The sequence below is a fragment of the Alternaria viburni genome (genome assembly GCF_023758015.1).
Source record: "Alternaria viburni strain BMP 2772 chromosome Unknown scaffold_28, whole genome shotgun sequence".
NCBI lineage: Eukaryota > Fungi > Ascomycota > Dothideomycetes > Pleosporales > Pleosporaceae > Alternaria > Alternaria viburni.
In genome coordinates, this window is record NW_026055797.1 from 185,393 (window position 1) to 206,940 (window position 21,548).

Here is a 21,548-nt window from a genome sequence, read left to right on the forward strand (position 1 = left end):
TTGCATGTTTTTATATACTCCTTCATAATTCAGCAGCATCATGTTCCAGGTAACCGATTCCCATCCACGTTGCATCATGGGCATGCTGACAAGACACAGCGCATTCGGGGGGCCATCGACGCCAGAATAGCAGAAGAGCAAGCGCGCCAGAAAGCCACCTCACCATCGGGAACTCCACGATCCAGCTCCACGACACGGAGATCCAACTCACGCAACCTCTCGCCCTCGAAGCGCACAGCGAGATCGAAAGATGGCGACAGCAGCAAGGCCGCGCCGGCAGGGAAGGGCCCTGACCCCTCAGAGTTTGACCCGGAATTTGTCGTAGGAGAAGAGGATGACCCGCCGAGTCGAGCCGGCACACCGCGACCAAAGGAGAAGGCGCAACCCGCCGAAGTGAATGCGGAGAATGGCGATGGCAAGAAGGAGGAGGAAGAGGGGCCGACTGCCGAAGTGGAAGTGAAGCCCGAACAGCCACCAGAGCTGCCGCGCGAGATTCAATTGCGATTGCGCAGGCTGGACAAGCTGGACCCCAAGTATACGGGTGAGTGACGCCTTCCCTATGTATGCGCCAAGCTAATCCCCCTCCAGAACTCCTTCGGTCGTACCGCATCGCACACGCCAGAGTGGGCGCAATCGAGGCTTTCGAGAGCTCCCTACGCGAATACACCCCTCTCACTTCCATCAGCGACACGGGCGCATTCGTCGAATACCTAGGCCAACTGAACGTCAAGAGTGACATGCTCATGGAGGAACTCAAGCGGGTTTCCAAGGAGCGCGATGAGCTCAACAAGAAGCTGGAGGACGCCGAGAAGCGCGCGAAGGAGGCTACGGCTGAGGTCGAGACGCTGAAGTCCCAGGCGCCGGCTGCCAGCGACGCTGTACCGGACGATTCCACAACACAGACCGACTCCGTCGCGCCATCCTCACCCTCCAAAGCGTCCAAGCAAACTGAGAGCACCGAAGACACGGAAGACTTCTTCTCGTACGACAGCGAGCTACCCCGCTTGCAGACACAATTACAGGATAGCGAGGAGAAGGTCGGAAAGCTCGAGGAGGAGAACAAGTCGCTCAAGGAAGAGCTCTCTACTGCTCAAGAATCGGCACAGTCTTTCATGCAGAATCTGGAGACTACGACGAACGATCTGAACACATTCAAGGACACCCACCAACGACTACAAAGGGACGCCGACGACCGCGAGAAGGAGCTCAACAACACCATTGTGGATCTCAAGTCGAAGGTTGAAAGCGCCGAGGAAGAGCTGCACAAGCACAAGGATACTCATGACCAGAATGAGAGGACCATCGCCGAACTCAAGACGAAGCTTGACGCAACATCCAAGGAACTGGAAGAGCTACATGCGGACAAGGGAGAGAAGATTGTAGAAGATGATCAGGTGCAAGAGCTCAAACAGCGAATCGAAGAACTTCGAGGTGAACTTTCGCAACTGCGCGAAACACAAACCAAGGCCGAAAAGCGGAACGAGACTATGGACGGATTGCTCGGCAAAGTTCGCGAGCAGCTAAAGAGTACAGAGGCAAAACGCGATAGCGCGTTAGTCGAGCTCGAGCAAGCGAAGAAGGACTTGCAGAAAGCGAACCATGACAAGAAATCGACCAAACCAGAACCAGTCCAGCAGCCGCAAGCGACCCCAGCACAAGCTCCCCAGAGCGCAGCAGCAAAGAAGAGAGCCCGCGCCAAGGAGAACAAGAAGAACAAGAAGGGAGGAAAGGGACCTGAGGCCAGTGGAACGTTGACACCCGAAGCAACACCCAGTGAAGCTGGAGATACCGAAGGCCTTCTCAGCCCCCGCGATGCCGAATTCTCGCCGTCCCAACTTGAAGACGCGTTGAAGGATGTCGCGCAGCTCAAATCTGACCTTGAAGAGAAGGTCGCAGCTATCGAAACATTGCAGACCGAGGTCGCGGAGAAGGCGTCGACGATCGACCGTCTCAGCAAGAGGGCAAAAGACCAAGAAGACATGCAAGAAGAGATCGATACCCTGCGTCAAGACCTCCTTGACTACGGCCTCGAACACACCGAGGCCAAGGATAAGGTCAAGGAACTGCAAGCCGAGAAGGCGGCGCTGCAAGAGAACCTCACCAAGCTTGAGGCTGAAATCGCTGAGTTGAAGACCAGCAAAGCATCGAACGAGTCGTCGCAACAAGAAAGAGAGGCGTTGACCGCCGAGTTCACGGAGCTCAAGACAAAGGCGGAGACATTGCAGACGGATCTTTCAGTTGCAGAAAAGCTCGCGGCATCCCGCTTCAAAGACCTCACCGAAATGCGAGAGGTGCTGCAGAAGGCGCAACCGGAGCTGACATCATTGCGCAAGGAGGTGGCGGAGCTGCGTAGCACCAAGGACGAGCTTTCCACTAAGACTACAGAAGTCCGCCGACTGGAAAACTACGAGAAAGACCTCAGATCGGAGATTACTGATCACAAGTCTCAGTTGTCGAGCAAGGAGAGCGATATCAAGACACTCAACGACAAAATCAAACAAGAAACCAGCCAGAGGCTCGCGTTGGAAGAGACAAACAAGAAGATCCAGCGAGACCTCCAAAACTCGGAGTCAGAGCGGAAGGATGTCATCGAAACGCGGGACAAGTTGACGAAAGATGCCAAAAAGGCACAAGACGAGCTCAAGGCATCACGCCAGAAGGTTCACGATCTGGAAGAGGAAGTCGCGAAGCTTACGCGTGAGGTTAGCAGCCTACGTGAAGAGATCCAGATGAAGTCGGCGCAGTCTGCAAGTGCACAGGACTTTGTAAGCAGCATGCAGGACCAGGTACAAGAGATGAGCACCCAGATGAAAGAAGTTCGCGCCCGAAGCGAAAGCCTGGAGGAAGAGCTTGCCGATGCGCATCGCTTACTCAGCGAACGTGGACGCGAGGCTGAGACAATGAGGAGGCTGTTGAACGATGCGCAAGGACGGGCTGATACGCGGGTACGCGAGATGCAAGAGCGCCTCGACCTTGCCGTTGAGGAACGCGAACGTGCAGAAGAGCAAGCTAGCACGTTCAGCCGCCGACGCGCTCGGGAGCTCGAAGAACTGAAACAAAAGGTGCGCGACGCCGAACGCGCACAAGCACGCGCCGTGGAAGACAAAGAAGATTTGGTTGCTTCCGAAGGAGCGCTCCGCAAGCAGACGGAGGACCTTGAGAAACGAGCCGCACAAGCCAGCGAGGAGGCTTCTGAAGTCAGGCTCGCGATGAGCCAACTTCGAGACGCACTGGACGAAAGCGAGAAACAAGCCCACGAGCTAGAAAAAGAAAAGAGCGATTTGCGACGAGCATTCGACGAGACACAGAGTCGCCTCGAGAAGCTTCAAAAGTCCAGCAAGGTACGCACTTCCACAAGATCTCACATACAACCTACTAACCAACCCACAGACAATGTCCGACGAGCTACGCACCCTCAAAACCCGCGGCTCCAGCTCCACTCCCGTCCCGCAATCCTCACGCTCCTCAGTCGAGTCCTCACGGTCGCAACTAGCTTCACCGCGCCCCAGGGGCGGTGGGGCGATCCAAGAAGCAATCGACTACGTGTACCTCAAGAACGTGCTCCTCCAGTTTTTGGAGCAGCGAGACAAGAAGTATCAGCAACAACTTATTCCTGTGCTGGGTATGCTGCTGCATTTCGATAAGCAGGATGAGCAGAAGTGGATGGCTGCTGTGAGTGCGAAGTGAAAGTAGTGGTTGTAGTTGGGGTGGTGGTGGTGGTGGGATGCGGCTCTCCGCAGTGAGGGATATGCGAGATACATGCTTTGGGCGTGACGCGCAGGTCAGGTGTTACAGGGCTGCTAATGGATGGCGCGCGAATGTAGGATATGGGGCATTTATAGTTTTGCATAGCGGTTTCTTCTTTCGGAGTCGGGATTGGATGCAGATGTATTATATAGTGGTGGGTTGTGAGGGCTGCTCCTGCCTGCCCTACAGGTTGGGCTGAGCATAGCTCTTTCTCGAATAGGCGTTTCCATTGCAGACATTGGTAGCGAGAGCTAGATAGGAAGGCACAGATGATACATCCTAGGTGCGCTATTAAATGTTATTTGGAAGGTACAGATGATGTGGTATGATGCGGTCCAGGGTCCTCAGGTGCAGTCGGTATGCTGATGTTGACATCCCACGTGTGCTGCAGATCGGGTCGCAACAACAAGCATTGCTGGCTCAAGCCTACCACATTGCTAACTTGCTACCGGCCCGGTATGTCTAGGCAAGGTGCTCGGTGCGCTAATTAACAAGATGCAAGGCTTTGGGTAAAACTGGCTTGCGTGCACGAACTAATGTGGTAGCAGGCGACTATTTGTAGGCGTCGACTGATGTCATAATTCGTCTGGCCTGCTTCCTTACCGCTTCCTCCGGCTTTGACGCGCTCCAGCCATCCGTCACCATCTCTATCATCATCCCAAGTCGCATCGAATTCTCCGAGAAGCGAGTCGGACTTGATTAATCACGCATCTCTCCCAGCGAGTCATCTCCCGTGGTTGTCGCAGCATCGCGCACCCGTGCAAACCCCCACCAGAGCACCAATCAGAGCCCCGACATCGATAGGCTGGCGAGGGGAGCGCTAAGCCCGTGTCCAGCAATTGAAGAAATCGCGAGGCAGTGCGACAGAAGAGCCACACTGCCCTCGCTATACACCTGCAAGCCCATACCAAGTAGTCTGCGTCTGCCCATGAGCGCTGCCCAACGCGTCCGGAGCGCCTAACCGCACACGCACATCCCAGCAGCCCTCGAGCCTCAGTCCCGCCCACAGCCCAGCGCGTGGCGGGGAAAGCCACCATGAATGGCACCGACATGAAGAAGGCGGCCATCAACAAGGCCAAGCAGGTCGCGCAGGCTGCCAACAGCAACGGCGGCAAGAAGCGACGGAAGGGCCAGGACCTCAAGCCCATCATCACCACGGAGAACCAGGGCAACCAGAACGCCTCGCCCGCAGGCTCGACGGGCTCCTTTCAGTACAAGTACGTTCACCACCACCACCACCCGCAACCACTACCCTCCACCACCGCTTGCAGCCTCACCCTTCCCGCCCGCCCAGCCTGCGCCCCCCTCTTTCACTTATTTTAATGCGCCCGACATGCCCTGACTGCCGCAACCTTATACTGACCTCAACCCCGCAGTGTGCAGAACGCCAACTCGCCGCTCGCCCAGCACAAGATGTACGGAAACCAATTAAGCCACTCGCCCGACTCGTCGTCGTCGTCGGTCGATGAGGCCGAGAACACAGCCGACGAGGAGGACTCGGAGGACTACTGCAAGGGCGGCTACCACCCGGTGCAGGTCGGTGAGGAGTACAAGGACGGCAAGTACACGATTGTGCGCAAGCTCGGGTGGGGCCATTTCTCGACGGTCTGGCTGTCGAGGGATAACACCAGCGGCAAGCACGTCGCCCTCAAGGTCGTGCGCTCCGCTGCGCACTACACAGAGACCGCCCTCGACGAGATTAAGCTCCTCAAGAAGGTGGTCGACGCGAACGAGAACCACCCCGGCCGGAAACATGTCGTCAGCCTCCTCGATTCCTTCAACCACAAGGGCCCCAACGGCGTCCACGTCTGCATGGTGTTTGAGGTGCTGGGAGAGAATTTACTGGGCCTGATCAAGAGGTGGAACCACCGCGGTATACCAATGCCGCTGGTCAAGCAGATCACAAAGCAGGTCTTGCTAGGCCTCGACTACCTCCATCGCGAATGCGGCATCATTCACACCGACCTGAAGCCTGAGAATGTTCTCATCGAAATCGGCGACGTCGAGCAGATCGTAAAAACATATGTAAAAGACGAGCCGAAGAAGAAGGACAGCGAAGACAGCGTTAGAAACGGCAGGCGGAGACGGAGGACCCTCATCACAGGCAGCCAGCCGCTCCCCAGCCCGCTCAACGCGAGCTTCAACCACGCCGAGCTCTCCAGCTTCCCCGGCAATACACAAAGTCTCAACAAGGTTATGAGCGAGGGTACAGGTAAAGACTCCCCCACGACTATCCCGAGTCCTCCTTCTTCGTCAGACGGTGTCGTAATGAGTGGTGCTCTAGCAACTCCATCTGCCGGCCCCAGCCTGTCAATGGCAGAACGGCTCGGAATAAAGTCGAGCGACGACGACGCGCAAAAGCAACGAGAAAAGTCCGCGTAAGTTGTCTCATGTCCATATTCAAGTGTATACTAATCTTGCTAGTGATCTCCTTACTAAGGAGGTATCGGGTATCAGCCTCGATAAACCCAGCAGCTCTTCCGGCAAGACCGAGCTCGAGCAGCAAGTCGAAAACGCCTTCGAAACCATATCAGTCAAGATTGCAGATCTTGGAAACGCCTGCTGGGTTGGACATCACTTTACCAACGACATCCAGACCAGGCAATATAGGTCACCAGAAGTTATCCTGGGTAGCAAATGGGGTGCCAGTACCGATGTCTGGAGTATGGCCGCAATGGTATGAAACCTAACAAACCTGGAAGGCGTGAACTAACAATACCAGACATTCGAATTGATCACCGGCGACTACCTCTTCGACCCACAATCCGGCACCAAGTACGGCAAAGACGACGACCATATCGCACAAATCATCGAGCTACTAGGCACCTTCCCGAAGGGCCTTTGCATGTCGGGAAAATGGTCACAGGAAATATTCAACCGCAAAGGCGAGCTGCGTAACATTCACCGATTACGACACTGGGCCCTTCCCGACGTCCTCCACGAGAAATATCATTTCAGCTCAGAGGAGAGTAAGAAGATTGCCGATTTCCTGTTACCCATGTTGGAACTACTACCCGTCGACCGCGCCAACGCGGGCGGAATGGCAGGACACGAATTCTTGAAAGACACAAAAGGCATGGAGGGTGTGGATTTGAATATCCCCGTTGGTAGCAAGGGCGAGGGGATCGAGGGGTGGGCGACGGAAATCAAGAAGACGCGGTAGAACGCGGTGAGAAAGGTGCTGAGTGCTGCGTATCTATAGAGGTGTGTGCGTGGAAAGGTGGAACGGAAAGGAATGGAACTGCACTGGTTAGCCTGTTTTTGCTGAGCAATGGAACAGTACTCTGCGCTCGTTACGGTTGGCGGGTGAATGTGTTGTTGTTGGAAATGGGATACCGCGATAGAAGCATTACGATTATGACTCAATTGTATAGTGCGCTTTTAAGTGCAACGTTCGCAATCTGGTTTTCGAGAGACGTAGGTGTGCGCTTTTGCCTGAGGAGATGCTCTAGAGATGGTGGTTGTGGGAACTTGTGATGTGGATTAAACGTGTCTGAGATATGCCGGTGCATCGCTTCGAATATGTATAAATATAAGGACTGTTCTCGAACACAGTCACATCGGCTCAAGACGTGAAGTCGACCGGCCTGGACTCAACTGCGACTGTTCTATCTCGTGTTCGGCTCTCGCTCTTATTCTTGTCCGGCCCTTTCGTGTCTCGCCGACGCCGTTACATGGAAAGGAACGGAAAGGAATGGAAAGGCGATATGCGGTGCGATGCTCATGAGCGAGTTGAACCGAGCGTGGTAGTTGTGAAAGAAAGGGGTCTGCGCCGCGATGAGGGGGGACCTGCAAGAAAAGCTCCTGCGTGATGTCGATGCCATGCCGTATAGCGGTGCATGAGCATAGGAGGAAGCCGATATGCCTAGCTGTGTTGCCTCACAAGAGGATCGACGCCTGTGTATGTGTCTGCTGCCCACATTCCTTCCGCGCTGGCTGTTGGGCAGTACCTAGGTAGTTGAATGTCTCGACGGAAGAAGCGCATGCGACATCATCGTGTCACCACAACAATCAATGCAACACCGTACATCGCACGCACTTGTTATGTACATCGTGTCTGTCGTACAAGAACCTCGGTACTGCGATGACCCACACACGCGACCCGTATGTACGAAGATACATGGAGGATGCGCGAGCGCGCCACCCACTCACAACCCACACATTCCGTATAATCGACACAAGCAACACCCAAAACCCTCCTATTAAAAGACACCACTAACAAAACCCTCATCGTACAAAAACTCAAATCCACCCAACATCGTGTTCGCGTACCTATTGCTATACTTAGCAAGACACACCAGCCACACTCCCAGCTCGCATATATTGAGTTTCGGGATCGCCAAGTGGGTCGAGCGTCGTCATTAACCCACGCGGCTTTAACACGGGCCGAGAGTTGGTACCTGTAATTCGCGTACCCTCCTGACCCTCTCGTTCCCGCTGCTGCTGTCCTCGCTATCAATGGTGGATGCTTGGTCCTGGCACCCGTATCTTTGGGTACAGGGAGTGATCTGGGAGTCTGACGATGGTAATTCAAGGGACCCACAGTGACGGGGGCTGTGGAGAGTGGTGTGGTTTGGTGAGCCCCTGGGTTGCGGCGACGAGGGAGGTGCGTGCCACGCGGAGGGTTGAGCATGGCAAGCTTTGTAGATTGTGATTAAAGTAGGTGGGTACGCGGGTTCCTTGTGGTGCTTATCTTCAGCCTCTTGCTTCAAGGCTTCTCCTCTGTCTTCGTCGGGTTCAGTGTCGCTGTCTCTGTCTTCTCTCTCTTTCAAAGTTACTCGTTCACAAACCCAACAGCAGAGCGGTTTCATTCTACAACTTCCATAATGCATCTCCCCAACGTCTCCTTACTCCCACTCTCCCTCGTCCTCCTATCAGCCACCCAAACTCTCGCCCAAACATCCACAGACTGCGACCCAACCAAGAAATCCTGCCCAGCAGACACTGCACTCTCCGAGTCAGTCTACACCCACGACTTCACCACCGGTGCCGATGATGAGAACTGGAAGGTCACTGCTGGCGATGTAAAGTACACATCGAAAGGAGCGGAGTTCACCATCAACAAAGCCGGCGATGCACCCACCATCCAATCGAACTGGTACATCTTCTTCGGCAGCGTGAGCTTCGTCATGAAAGCTGCGCCCGGCAAGGGCGTGGTGAGCAGTGCCATTCTGGAGAGTGACGATCTGGATGAGGTAGATTGGGAGTGGCTAGGTGGACAACCCGGGAACGTCCAGAGTACGTCTATCCCCCATTCCCCCATCCCTACACCTTCGTATCCACCCATAAGAACCCCCCACTAACACACCCCCAGCAAACTACTTCGGCAAAGGCAACACCACAACCCACGACCGCGAAGTCGACGCCCCAATCCCCGACACCCAATCCACATCGCACAACTACACCATCGCCTGGACCTCCACCTCCACAACCTGGCTCGTCGACGGCACCCCCAAACGCACACTCTCCTACTCCGACGCAAACGGCGGCTCCAACTACCCGCAAACCCCCATGAACGTTCGCATCGGCATCTGGGCCGGCGGCGACCCCAACAACGCCGAGGGAACCATCGAGTGGGCGGGCGGCGAAACAGATTACAGCGCTGCGCCTTTTACGATGGTGGTGGAGAAGGTGGAGGTGCGGAATCAGAATCCTGGTTCTAGCTATCAGTATGGCGATTTGAGTGGGTCGTTTGAGAGTATTGTTGTTGATGGCGGGGATGGGAAAGTGAAGAAGAGTGGGAGTGAGGATGGTGATGGGGAGAAGAGTTCTAGTGCGAGTAGTTCGGGGTTGAAGACGGAGGCTAGTCCGAGCGCGAGTGCGAGTGCGACGGTTAATGTTAATGTGGATGGGGGTGTGGGTGGTGAGCATGCGATGGAGACGGGGAATGTTACTGGCAGCGCGAGTATGGCTAGTGTGACGCCGACGGGAAGTGCGACGGGCAGTGCGGCTGTGGCTGAGCAGACGGGTGACTCTGGTGCTGTGGTGGGTAAGAGTCTTGGTGGAGGGCTCTTGGTACTCAGCGCCATTACTGCGATGCTCTGGATCTAGATTTTAGCTATAATTACTTAATTCATCAATCCTCGGGACAATGATCATGCTTTTGCGTCTAAACTCTTGCATATCGTTCAGTGTTCGCATATCTGTGTTGGAAAGCCTAGATGCTGTGCGGAGTATCTACACTTCGCGTAAACCAAAAAGTGTCGATGATCTCTTACAGGATGCAACGCTAGATACCTCCAACTCGTAACTAGAGCTATATCAAGACGTGAAAGGCCCTTGTTGCAGCATCTGCCAATACATCGAGTATGGAAACTCTGTTCGCATTGGAGGACGAATCAGGTCTTCCGGTAGGCAGTCGAAGCTCGGTTCATCCACGCTCCGGAATCCTGGAAAGCTAAGCCTCGTGCTCTCCTGCAACGCTGCAGCACCCCTTAGAACCGAATCTCCCTCTTTCTCGATCATCTTGCGGAGCATTATACCAACCACCGGAAGGATGCACGGATGCTCCCCTTTAAGCTTTTTCAGATGAAACAACATGGATAGGATAACGTTGGTCAACCAGATCCCTCCTTCGAACAGTGCCGCTGGATAGTCGAGTGGTGCAACAGCACGAGCGTACTTATGGACCTGCTGCAATATCCGGATACATCGCAGAAACAGCTCCATCACATCGAATGTGAGAGCTGTCTCGTCCTTGACAACCGTCTGCTTGAAGAGATGCAGCTTTTCGAGAGAAGATAACTTCTTGACTGATTTTTGAGACGTTTTGTGACCGGCTTCAAGCAGCATTTCGACCTTGACAAGAGTGGCTTTGCTTGGTTGGAGGTCATTCGTGACTTTCTGATGCGTCAGATCGCGTGGATTCCTAGCAATGGACGACTCGAGATACTGAGCATGACACCTAAGGCGGCGTGGTGCACTAACGCGAGACAAGTATGCTGCGCCTCCACCCGGTGTGCTAGACCTGTAGCCTTTATGTGCTTCATGGTATAGGATTCCCATTACCAGCATAGCGCGTTTTCCGATTGCAAGGACTGGTTCTGGCTTCTTGCCCATGAAAATCCAATCGCTACCTTGCTGCTCAATAAGCCATTCCATATCAGCCCACTTCAGATTCTTGGGTAGATGTCCGGCGCATCGAGTGGCGTTGTATAGATGAGCCATCCCGATAATGTGAGCCTGGTTCGATGCAAGGGCGATGGCGAGTTCGTGATTGTCTTTGCGTATGGTAGCCAACAACAACCCGCAGAACGCGGGATCACACCTCAATAGTGAAAACCCAGGTATCTTACGGGGCTTGACTTCTGGAAACGCGCTTTCTTCATCAGCATCCAACGACATCTGAACGTTCTTGCTATCGATGTATTTCTCGATAAATTTCTTGTACGCGAAGGCATTTCCGCATTGGATGTCGTAGCCGTGAACCAATTTCTCTAGACCCTTGAAGTCGAGGAAGGACTGGTACCCTTCGAGAATCTGCCTTCCGGTTCTGTGGAGAAGCGATTCGCCCACAGACAGATGAGGCCCCAGCTCTCGCTGCATATCCCAGAAGATCTGCAGGGAGAACATGATCCAACTCTGTTGAAGGCCCTCAGAAAGCATGGCTCTTGCAGCCTTGTACACCATGTATTCATCGATGAGTCGAAGGTGCATAGGGGGTGATGCTGCAAGCTGCGTAACGCACTTGAGGAATCTCTTCTCGTCGTTGGTGAGCTGGAACTCTTCGTCTTTTTCTTTACCGAACGTGAGAAGAAGTATATCTGTGGTATGCACGCACATTACAGTGTCGAGGTGTAACATTTGCCTCTCTTCGTTGTAAGCATAAGGTTCGTCGTTACCGTCGGCTGCATCGAAGGCCGAACCTTGTCTAGTCGGGAGGCGTCTGCGGTATACGAAGTCAATCATATCGCTATGTATGCTCCGATTCTCTGAATCGTTGAATCGAGGGTTAGCTGCCTCAAACTCGTCGCTGACCTTCTTAATCATGTTCAAGGCGACGTTCATGGTAAGGGCGGCAGCCTGGACACCAATGTCGCCGTTCGCAAACTCACGCCAAGTGCGCCTGACTGCAATCCTGAGATCTGTAACGTCCTTCAGGAAGCAGTAGACAGCGAAAATGACGTCGGTATCAGACTCTTCGAGCTTGTACGTGACGTTCTTCGTCTTGGCGGGTTTAGCTTGGATCTCAGTAATCTCAGGTATATCGTCGGATCCTGAAAGCTCCTTCTCTTCTAGGACGTGGTATGCGTTGCCTGTGCGTAGGAGTCCGGTCTCCATGGTCTTGAGCTGCACTTTTTTGACTACCGGCTTCTTGGCCTTAAGGATTTCCAGAACGCTTTCTAATGTCTTGATGAAATGTGCGTGGCTTGCATTTTCTGCTTTGACCGCGTCATCCTCGGAATCACAGGCAGTCGCGTACCAGACTGCACACTCCCTGCGGCCTCGTATCACAGCCCGCAGGGTTGTCAAGACCGAGGCTGGGACGGAGAGTTTCTTGTCGCTGACGATGGCAGTAGCAAGAGTAACAAACGATCTTGTCGCGATTCGGCAAGTGCGTGGAGCATTCCTTGCCTCCTTCCTGGCAGTTCCTTTCAGCCTGCCTCCCGGAGGCGGTATCGCGGTATCGCTGAACACCTTGTCCACTGTACCAGTGGAGCGGGCTGTCTCAGCTAGCCATTGAACGAGACTTTCGGTACCCCTCTTGTACTTGCGATACGCATCGGCTAGCAAGGGCGTGGGCGCCATTCTCGGCGACGGGAATGGTGTGAGTCTGACGGTAATCTGTAGTTGTTGTGTCGCAAGCTCTCTGAAATCGATGGGGTGGGTAGAGGGAAGGGTAAAGCTGCGTAGGAATGCTAGGCAAAATCCGCTTGTGTGCACTGGCGGTGAAGGTGGGCTTCAGAGCAGAAAAAGCTGTTGGGTAGGCAACCGTGACAAACGGAGCCAAAGGCATTTCGCGCAGGAGGCGGTGACAGAGCGGTCTCGCACACAAGCAAATGGAAGCAAGCCAATCGATGATTCGAAAAATATACCAGAAAATCATGTAGTGCAACTGTGCACTTTCGACGTCCTTGCTCCTTCCAAGGCAAGATGACTAGAGAAAGTGAACGCTATGATTCCAAAGCCCCGAGCAGCACATTGTCTGTAATTTTTATGCACGCGGCCGATGATGATGACACAAAGACATAAGAGGAATGCGAGAGCCCTAGGTAGTATGAGGATATGGCGTAACATGAGGAGAACAGAATTGTGTTTCACGATTGCTAAAGACTGTCGGGAATGGGGGCTTTGCCATGTTGGCCAGAGGCCGCTACGATGCGAGCATATCTTCTCAAGCGGCTCCTTAAATAGTGACATATCTCTTCACATCCAGGTATGCGACCTTTTGCTACAACCCATTAGCTCGAAGTCATTGAGTGGTGGATTTTGATCTGGGCTGGCGATCGTTCGGGTAGCCGACTGCCCTCAAATCGGCATACGATGGCCAAAAGCTGCGGTTACGGTGCCGATACCAGGTTTGCATTTCGTGTGAAATGAAGCGCGTAAAGTGTCGTTTGTGAGAAGTGCGGTTGTCTAGGCCATGGAGGGTTGTCTATCCCGAGGTCTTCCGGTGGCGAACGTGTCAACGCACGGTCCTGGCGATGTGGGGCTCCGGCTCGCAGGTGGCAGCCTGCCTTCGTTCATTGCGACCACAATTTCTGCAAGAACCATGAACATGGCCGTCGCAGTCTCTCGCTATCTTTGCAACCGACGGAACAATTCCAACTGCTCGCCTCGGACGTGAATGTCACCTCCGCATACTGCAGACTATCCGCTAGCACATCGCGCCTCAAATTTCGTAGGTATACGGGCATTTTGAAAGCCCGGTTAGCATGCTATCTCATAGCACTGTGTAGCTAGATGATGATAACCACGAAGCATACAGGATACTTTTGATTCTCATGGACACTATACAAGTGTGTAGCAAATCAACGCGACCCAATTCCGGGCCCAAATCTGGATCAAAGGCGCATCTTCTTGTGAGGCAGTCTTCTGGGTTACCGGCGTAAGCAGTATGCTCGAATCGAGAATGGCTTGTAGCCCTTCTGCCTTAAGCTGCCCCGCTCGGCTTGCACACGCACCGCCTCTATGAGCTACCTGCTCATATTTGTCGACACCCGTGCCCTGGCACCGCCCCAATCCTTCTAATCGTCAGCAATACTAGGTCCACATTTCCGCTACCTTATCTCTTCACGCGGAACTTCATACGATCCAGCAGCCACCCGAAAAATTTGGTTTCGAGCGTTAGCATACGCATGTATCGTTCCTTTCAGTACCGGCCTTTGGACCGACAGGCTTCCTCAATCAGACTCATACGACTCCTAAGCGAAAAGTCCGCCGGCGGTCACGTTCAATGCAAGATCAAACACGCTACTACAGAAGCCTCATACATCTGTCTCTCATATGTATGGGGCGGTGATGACGAGCGCCATACCATTCTTATAGACGGCAAAACCTTCAAAGTGCGTCACAACCTACATCGATTTCTCACACGGGCGAGACGAATTAAGCACTTATCACGTGCGTGGATCTGGATCGACGCCCTCTGCATCAACCAGAACGACTCTTCCGAACGAAATCATCAGGTACAACAAATGGGTGTGATTTTCAGCCGAGCGAAGAATGTGGTGTCATGGCTGGGAGATGACGTCAATATCGCCGAGTTCTTGGAGTACATGCGGCCACGTACTATGAGCGAAGATCGCACGAAAGATAAGAAACCGCCGATTTTGGGACATCCTGAATCTGGGCAGGGCTTTCACCATCTTTGCGTTGCTGAGTACTGGGATCGGGCATGGATTACGCAAGAGCTCGGGCTTGCACGGAAGATAACGCTTATGGCCGCTGACATCGAACTGGACGCTTTATTCTTCCCAGAAGTTTCAACTGGGGGAAGCTACCCTGCACGACTCGAACTTCTCCGCCAATCTATTACTATGGACTGGAAGGGTAGAAGTCTTATCTATTTGATGAACCGATTTAAGCTCAAGGAGGCACACATTAGCCGGGATCGTGTCTATTCACTACTTGCGCTTTGTGGCGAAGGGAAAGACCTACAGGTCGACTACAAAGCTACGGATCTCGCAGTGGCAAAACAAATCTTAAGGTGTTGCAAGAAGTCGTTCTGCTTGTGCGCCACCAACCTGGTTGCATTCATTCTACAGCTGAAGTCTCCGGATCCGAGCGATGTGACTTGGAACGACAGGCTCTCATCGTTTGCAACGATGACGCTACCTATCGTCTCGGAAGACTTTCTCCGCGCCTCGTGCTCAAGCGAATCATATCATAGTTGCTATCCAAGTTGCGACGGTACACAGCAATCCCATTTACCAGGCTTCGTGGTAGTATCGCCTTCTAGTAAGCTACTGTCGATACATCTCTATCTGGGCAGAATATGCGAGTCCTACGAGTATACTTTCGTCAAGCTTGACGAGGTAGCTCACGTTCCCGGTTTCGCTGGCCGATGGAGTAGAAGAATACGCTCCCGGGAGCTGGAATCCACGGAGTTCACTGTGCGACCCTACGACTGCTCCTTGCGATTGACGAACGACAAAGAGAGCTATAAAGCGAGGTTTTCTTTCGATTTCCTTGTGAAACTCGCCCAACTTGATCGAGACTATCGCAGCGGGCTATGCGCCCGTGTGGCTGATGTAGGGACAAAATCGGCGTCGTCACATGACGGCCCTGCGATGCGGCTGCTCTCTTCGCGTCGTTCGCGTCATCGCCATGGTGTCACGGATAGGGAGACTTCGCGAACCGCTCACAGCTTGTAGGCTTTGGCTTCGTTGCAAGATTAAGATAAAACCACTGGTTGCTTGAAGAATGGCTCTGGATTGATGCCACATGCATTGATCAGACAAACGTCTAGGAGCGCAACTAGAAAGTGCAACAGATGGGACGTTCCTACTTCCACGCGAAAGAAGTCATATCGTTCAATCATGCCCCTTCTCCCAACTCAACATTGACATCAACCCCATGATTTTCGAGCAGCAGTAGCATAGACTCCAGTCCATCCTTTTTCGCTCTTCGTACGCACTCCTCTGCTGTCCCAGGGGAATGCAGATCCGCTCCTCGTTCGAGAAGGAACTCAAACAGTGCTGTATGTTCTGCGGCGATTGCTCCGACGAGAGAGCTGTCCTTGCCAATGCTTTCGTTGACGTCTACACCGGCATCAAGAAGGAGCCGCACTACGTCCAGATAAGGTCCTCTTTCGATATTCGCAAGAAGCTTAGCATGTGCTGTATAGTATCTTCCTGCATCGATAAGTGCCTCACTCGGCATGACTCCGCGATCCAGCAGCATTTGCACGAGCTTCCCGTGACCGCGGCGCGCCGCACCTTCGAGAGTGATGTTTGGATTCGCACCATGATCTAACAGAAGCTGGACAATGGCTACGTGGCCGCGTTCGCTAGCGTACTTGACAGCTATATGGAGGATGCCAGTTCGATCTCCATTGGCATACTCGCCGATTCGTAGGAGATGCGACACCATGTCTATATACCCAACTTTTGCGCTGCCGTAGAATTTAATGTCCATAGTATCACTTGGCGTCCGTCGCAAGCCTTGAGCCGTGCGCATAGTCTGGATAAGGTCATAAACCTCAGGATTATGACCGCCGTCGAGAGTGAAGTTCAGCAGCCTTTTGTTCCCCTTGATATCGGATTCAAAATTCCATTGCCACTCTTCGCTACGATACCCATGGAGGAACCGAGCGATGTCTATCCTGCCAGCTTGTGCTGCATGTTTGAAAAGCTCGAACCTAACCTCTGGGCCGGACTCAGATGGTGCGTTTGTCATGAGGTAGTCAAGAAGTTCCTTGTTGCCGAGCTTTCCTGTCAGCTCAAAGAACGTTCCAAATACGCAGCTGTTTTCAGGGCATGTAATTTTTGACAACATGGCATCCCGTAGCGCCGCAGACCGCCGAATGTACGAAAGGCTATTGGTGCAAAGCGCCGCACCAAAGAGCTGTTTCTCGAATCCGGGAGAATCCCACTTCTGTGGGCGGTTGAATTCGTTTCTCCAGCGGGACCGGGAATCTGCGCTGGTTTCTATCGTTGCGCATAGAGTCTGGACTATGTTCGTAACGACGCCTTCATCTTCCTCGTGGATGTCGCGCATCAATGCTATCTGTAGCGCCACGTTCCGGACATCGTTCAGGAAGGGGTTTCCGTTCAAAGCCTCATGCATGATTCGGTATTCTCGATAAGATTGGAAGAAGTGGATTTCTTCCTAAGAGTAGGGAACGCGAAACATGATTCCATCGAGCAGGCGGAAGATATGAAGTGCGCGCGTCACCTCACTCGCGAAGTAACCTAGCGGCTGTCAGTGTGGAATCTCGGATCATGAAAGACTGCATCGTACGGTTTATCAGTCTCAAGCGCAGCCCTCTTTTCGTTCCTCGGGTGAGAATGGCATAGTGTAGGATCGTTTCGAAAAGCTCTCTGGGAAGATCAAGCAGCTTCATCGCGCTCCAACAGTTGTACTTTCAGGGAAATTTACTGAGGATGACTGCGCAATGAACGTGCAGTTACGCTTACATCAGAAAATGACTGTGTTTAGCCTGGAATGTATCTGTCGCGATGAGAGAGAGGCATGGCGGGGCGTTCTGCGGTGTTCGCCATTGCGGCACGGACGTGGCTATCTGGTGGTAAGCTTTGCATAGCTTAGGAGCCAATAGCAGTCGTGGTACGCGAAAGTGATTATGAATGTGCCCGGTATGTGAAACTCACCCTGCAGCAGGGCCTATATGGCTTGAGAGAAGACTAGCCCAACTGGTACTCTGATGCCATTATGTCATGTGCTCAGTATGTATGGATGACCAGGAGATTCGCAGTCTTATGACACTGAGCTTGGCTCATCGTGCTGCCGTGCTCTTGCAGTAAAAATGGAGAATCAGTGTCAACACCAACACTGGCGATGATATGTCATTTACAATTGTACCTCCTCTCGTATCTAGTACCTCATACTCCTCACCCCCTTCTTATGACTAGGACTATCCATCCAACTCTCTTTGAACCTATCCTCTCCGTCATCGTCCTGATCCACATCTCCGAGATCGATACCCGTAACACCATCCACATCTTCACCGTCACTTCCAAACTCTTCCTGACCACCAACGCCGCCTTCAGGACTCCAGACCGGACTTGTGGCAATCTTCGGTCTTGACTTGAACACCCTATCGTAATCCACTTCGTCACTGAATAGTTGCTCGGTGGGTGTACGCTCGATGCTCTCGAGCTTTGCTTGTTCTAGGAGTTCGAACGATTTGCGGTTCCGGGGTGTATCAAATTGGTTGACGGGGAAGAGTGATGATCGGCTAGATTTACGCTGTTCCTTCTTTGCTGTGGCGGTGGGGCGGGGGTTGGATTGCATGGCTTCCATGGTGAGCCGGGTTCGTTCGGCCAGTGTTGCGCGTCGGTCGCCGTCTTCATCTCCAGTGATGGAAGGGATCGGTGGTGGTCCCATAGATGGCAACGGGAGATCAGGTGACTCTGGAACAGGTTCGAAAGAGTTTGTCCGTGCCATTGTCATGCGTGTGCGTTCGATGAGCGAAAGGGACATACGTGGTTGAGGTTTCTTGATCGGAGATGGGGTCGCATTACCGATGGAGTTGATGATCTGGTCGGCAAGTGCTTCTTCAGCATTGAGTTCTGGGGGATCGAAAGTTGGGATTGGTGGTTCAGAGGGGTATTGTGGCGATGGCTCAAGTAGCTTTTCAGGAGAGAGATCTGTTTTTTGCTCTGAGTAATTAGTAAGTGTCTTGGCAGCTTCAGGAGGTGAGTTGTCGACGACTGATTCGGAAACAGCAGATCTAGTCTCCGGTACTGGTGTGCGCTCGTTATCAGTCTCCGTCGGCGATGCGTCGTGCTGAGTCGTAGCTCTACTCAACGCAGATGATTGACCAATTAGTGTGGCCTCTGAGTCGATTGGTGTGGCAGTTGTCGGAACGTGCCGAGATGGTCTGGGTAGGACTGGAACATGTTCTAACGAGTTTGGTCTTGATGGTGACTGTAATTTGACAGGCTTAGCTGGAATCACTGGTGCTTTGCGTATCGTCTCCGTCTGAGTAGATTTCCTTGTGAGAAGTGGTGGGCGAGCAGTTTTTGCCGTCGAGGTACTTCTATGATGTATAATTGTGGATGCAGTACTAGCCCTGACTTTGGCGGCTCGCGCCAGCTCACTGTCCATATCAGACAGGATGTCTTGAAACTCTGTTCGTATAGTCGGCCGCTTTACACTCGCAGATTCTGCTGTGTGCTTCGCCGACGGCAATTGATATTGCGAGTGGTCATCGAAGTGGAACTCCTTTACTGGCGCCGTAGTCTGTCCGCTTTCTGATGTTTCCTTTCCTGACTCGTCGTTTTGTAGCTCAGCATGGAAGGCCTTCCACTTTTGTAACCTCTCCTGCTGCTCTTGCACTCTTGCTTGCAGATTCTCCAGTAATCCAGTTTCAGGCGCGACGTCTTCTAATTTTCTGCCTTTTTCCACCATATGCAAGACTTTGTCGAAACGGCTGTTTAGGAATGCATCGTCCGCCTGTACGTTCTCGCCGCGTAGCATTACGTCGAGCCACTGTTGGTTGCCAACCCAGTTGTCCTTGAGCTGTTTCTTGATGGCATTGGCTTCTTTCCGTGGTATCGCTGGCTTTTGCGCTCGAGGGGTATCTTTGCATTTGCGTATGCGACCCCGGATATCTGCTGCCTTTTTGTCCAGAAGACCATGGAATTCCATGTACTTCAACCTCTTCTCTTCTTTCTGTCTCAGCACGTTGACGAGCGCTGCCTTGTGTGCGATCGCTAGGGGCAGTAACGACCGTTGTTGTTCAACTGAGAGCGCTGACGCTGTCGCCAGTTTTCTTGCGACAACGGCATCTCTGTCCCCTCCGTCTTGCGCTGCAAGCACCTTTTTGAGTACGACATTCGAAAATATAGCCAGTATCTCGTAGAATTTCTCGCCCTTGCACTCGTCAAGCATTGTTTTCCTAAGAACTGACTCTCTTCCCAAAACGCCGTTCTTCTTCAATTCGTTCAGACATCGGTATAGCGCAGCGCGGAGGTTTAACGATTGAAGTGGTTCGAGTGGCGGGAAGAAGGGTTGGAGTTTCTGTAGCTGAGTCAGACATAGATCAGCGTGAGGTTTCATCCCAGCATACCTGTGCTGTCTCATTGGGATCCCATATCTCGAAGAGTCGAAATAGTGCCCATTCAGCCCCGCCAATTCTCTGTCGCTGGTCTGCATTCTTTGCCGAGAAAGTTTGTATCGTGATTTCAGGCCAATCCGGTCGCAAATCCAAATCCAACAATCGCAAATTGGTTACGAACAGGCGAATATCGGGCGCTGCTATTGGGTTCACGGCTTGAGGTTTGGGAATTGTCTTGACCGACGCGGTGCGCGCATGGCCGCTCATGGTAGTCGCGGTGGCCGTAGAGGCGGTTGAGGGCGGTCGAGACATGTTCGCGACCGCAGAGCATACATTCGCGCGGCGACCCTGGTCAAAGTTCCTGAGACTTGGGGTGCATGCGTGGTGTTGCGGTGTGACGGGACCCTTGCGTTGTTTGCCAAGGCGGGTGTTATCGATAGGTCCGTTCGCGCCTTCTGTTGCCTGTCTGACTTTCGTCACTTGTCCCGCCATTCTTCACTCGCCAAACAGTCACCGTTTATAAGACAATCACGCACCCCTCTGGGCCGCTATAAACCTCCGACCCCGAACCGATTTCGAGACACCAAGCAATCATGACAGTCGACGAAGCAACCCAGGTCAACGGCGTGCCCGACCCCAACGCCGGTGTACTTGACGCGAAGAAAGCAGAACAGAAGAAGTGGACAGTCGAGAGTGGTATGTCATGAACAAGCAATAGCTCGTCCGTATGCGACACCTCTCTTACCCCTCATGCCCTGTATCCACACATTACTAACATACCCCAAAGTCCTTTCAGAGAACGCACTCAAGTACGCCGAAAACACCGACTCACCGCTCCCCTTCTTCCACCTCCTCGAGCGCCTAAAGACGACCAAACGTGCAGGATGGCAGCGTTTCGAAATCGGCGATGGCGAGTCCATATCCGACCACATGTACCGCATGAGCATCCTCACCATGATGGCTCCTGCCTCGATAAGCTCCAAGCTCGACATCGCGCGATGCTGTCGCATGGCTGTTGTCCACGACATGGCTGAGGCGCTTGTCGGTGACATCACACCCGTAGACGGAATCTCCAAGGAGGAGAAGAGCAGGAGAGAGACCGAGACCATGGACTACATCTGCACAAACCTGCTGGGCAAGTTCAACGGTGGACTCAACGGCCAGGACATCAGGGCGTTATGGCAGGAATACGAGGACAGCGAGACGGCTGAGTCGCACTTTGTGCACGACATTGACAAGATTGAGCTTCTCGTTCAGATGGTCGAATACGAGCGCACGTCCAAGTGCGAGAATGATCTTGGGGAATTCCAGTGGGTCGCAGATGTTATCAAGAGCGAGGAAGTCAAGGCATGGGCGCAGCAGATCATCCGTGAGAGGGAGCAGTTGTGGAGCGATGCCGGCAAGATAGCGAAGCCTGCTAGTGCGTACAAGAAGTCTTGAGGGACAACGGCGCATGGTGCCGAGCGCACTCGCATTACGATAGACGGGCTCCTTCACTGGCGCATTTCATGAGGTACGACGGTTTAGTAGACGGTAATTGCGTGTCTAGAATTCATCTTCTCGTATGTAAACATCATTTCTCTCTCAGTCGTGATGTTTAATCCTCTTCACCTCTCTC

At 53.1% G+C, this 21,548-nt stretch overlaps 7 protein-coding genes across 7 annotated transcripts; 4 read left to right on the forward strand and 3 right to left on the reverse strand.

Moving 5' to 3' along the window:
* Nucleotides 1-40: 40 nt before the first annotated feature.
* J4E79_010040 (uncharacterized protein) lies at nucleotides 41-3,687 on the forward strand (the record flags this gene model as incomplete). Its single annotated transcript, XM_049358880.1, has 4 exons — nucleotides 41-49; nucleotides 100-541; nucleotides 589-3,341; nucleotides 3,391-3,687. 4 exons carry the CDS (start codon nucleotides 41-43, stop codon nucleotides 3,685-3,687), a joined length of 3,501 nt encoding a protein of 1,166 aa, XP_049206613.1.
* A 1,095-nt stretch (nucleotides 3,688-4,782) lies between these two features.
* On the forward strand, nucleotides 4,783-6,910 carry J4E79_010041 (uncharacterized protein; the record flags this gene model as incomplete). Its single annotated transcript, XM_049358881.1, has 4 exons — nucleotides 4,783-4,964; nucleotides 5,124-6,125; nucleotides 6,172-6,424; nucleotides 6,470-6,910. 4 exons carry the CDS (start codon nucleotides 4,783-4,785, stop codon nucleotides 6,908-6,910), a joined length of 1,878 nt encoding a protein of 625 aa, XP_049206614.1.
* Nucleotides 6,911-8,573: 1,663 nt separating this feature from the next.
* Nucleotides 8,574-9,798, forward strand: J4E79_010042 (uncharacterized protein; the record flags this gene model as incomplete). The annotated part of the gene is made up of 2 exons (XM_049358882.1): nucleotides 8,574-8,985; nucleotides 9,062-9,798. The coding sequence occupies 2 exons, from the start codon at nucleotides 8,574-8,576 to the stop codon at nucleotides 9,796-9,798; spliced, it is 1,149 nt and encodes a 382-aa protein (XP_049206615.1).
* Nucleotides 9,799-10,008: 210 nt separating this feature from the next.
* On the reverse strand, nucleotides 10,009-12,495 carry J4E79_010043 (uncharacterized protein; the record flags this gene model as incomplete). The annotated part of the gene is made up of 1 exon (XM_049358883.1): nucleotides 10,009-12,495. The coding sequence occupies one exon, from the start codon at nucleotides 12,493-12,495 to the stop codon at nucleotides 10,009-10,011; it is 2,487 nt and encodes an 828-aa protein (XP_049206616.1).
* Nucleotides 12,496-15,726: 3,231 nt separating this feature from the next.
* Nucleotides 15,727-16,977, reverse strand: J4E79_010044 (uncharacterized protein; the record flags this gene model as incomplete). Its single annotated transcript, XM_049358884.1, has 1 exon — nucleotides 15,727-16,977. One exon carries the CDS (start codon nucleotides 16,975-16,977, stop codon nucleotides 15,727-15,729), a length of 1,251 nt encoding a protein of 416 aa, XP_049206617.1.
* Nucleotides 16,978-17,742: 765 nt separating this feature from the next.
* On the reverse strand, nucleotides 17,743-20,197 carry J4E79_010045 (uncharacterized protein; the record flags this gene model as incomplete). Its single annotated transcript, XM_049358885.1, has 2 exons — nucleotides 17,743-19,893; nucleotides 19,943-20,197. 2 exons carry the CDS (start codon nucleotides 20,195-20,197, stop codon nucleotides 17,743-17,745), a joined length of 2,406 nt encoding a protein of 801 aa, XP_049206618.1.
* Nucleotides 20,198-20,523: 326 nt separating this feature from the next.
* Nucleotides 20,524-21,370, forward strand: J4E79_010046 (uncharacterized protein; the record flags this gene model as incomplete). Its single annotated transcript, XM_049358886.1, has 2 exons — nucleotides 20,524-20,626; nucleotides 20,718-21,370. The coding sequence occupies 2 exons, from the start codon at nucleotides 20,524-20,526 to the stop codon at nucleotides 21,368-21,370; spliced, it is 756 nt and encodes a 251-aa protein (XP_049206619.1).
* Between the last annotated feature and the right edge of the window lie 178 nt (nucleotides 21,371-21,548).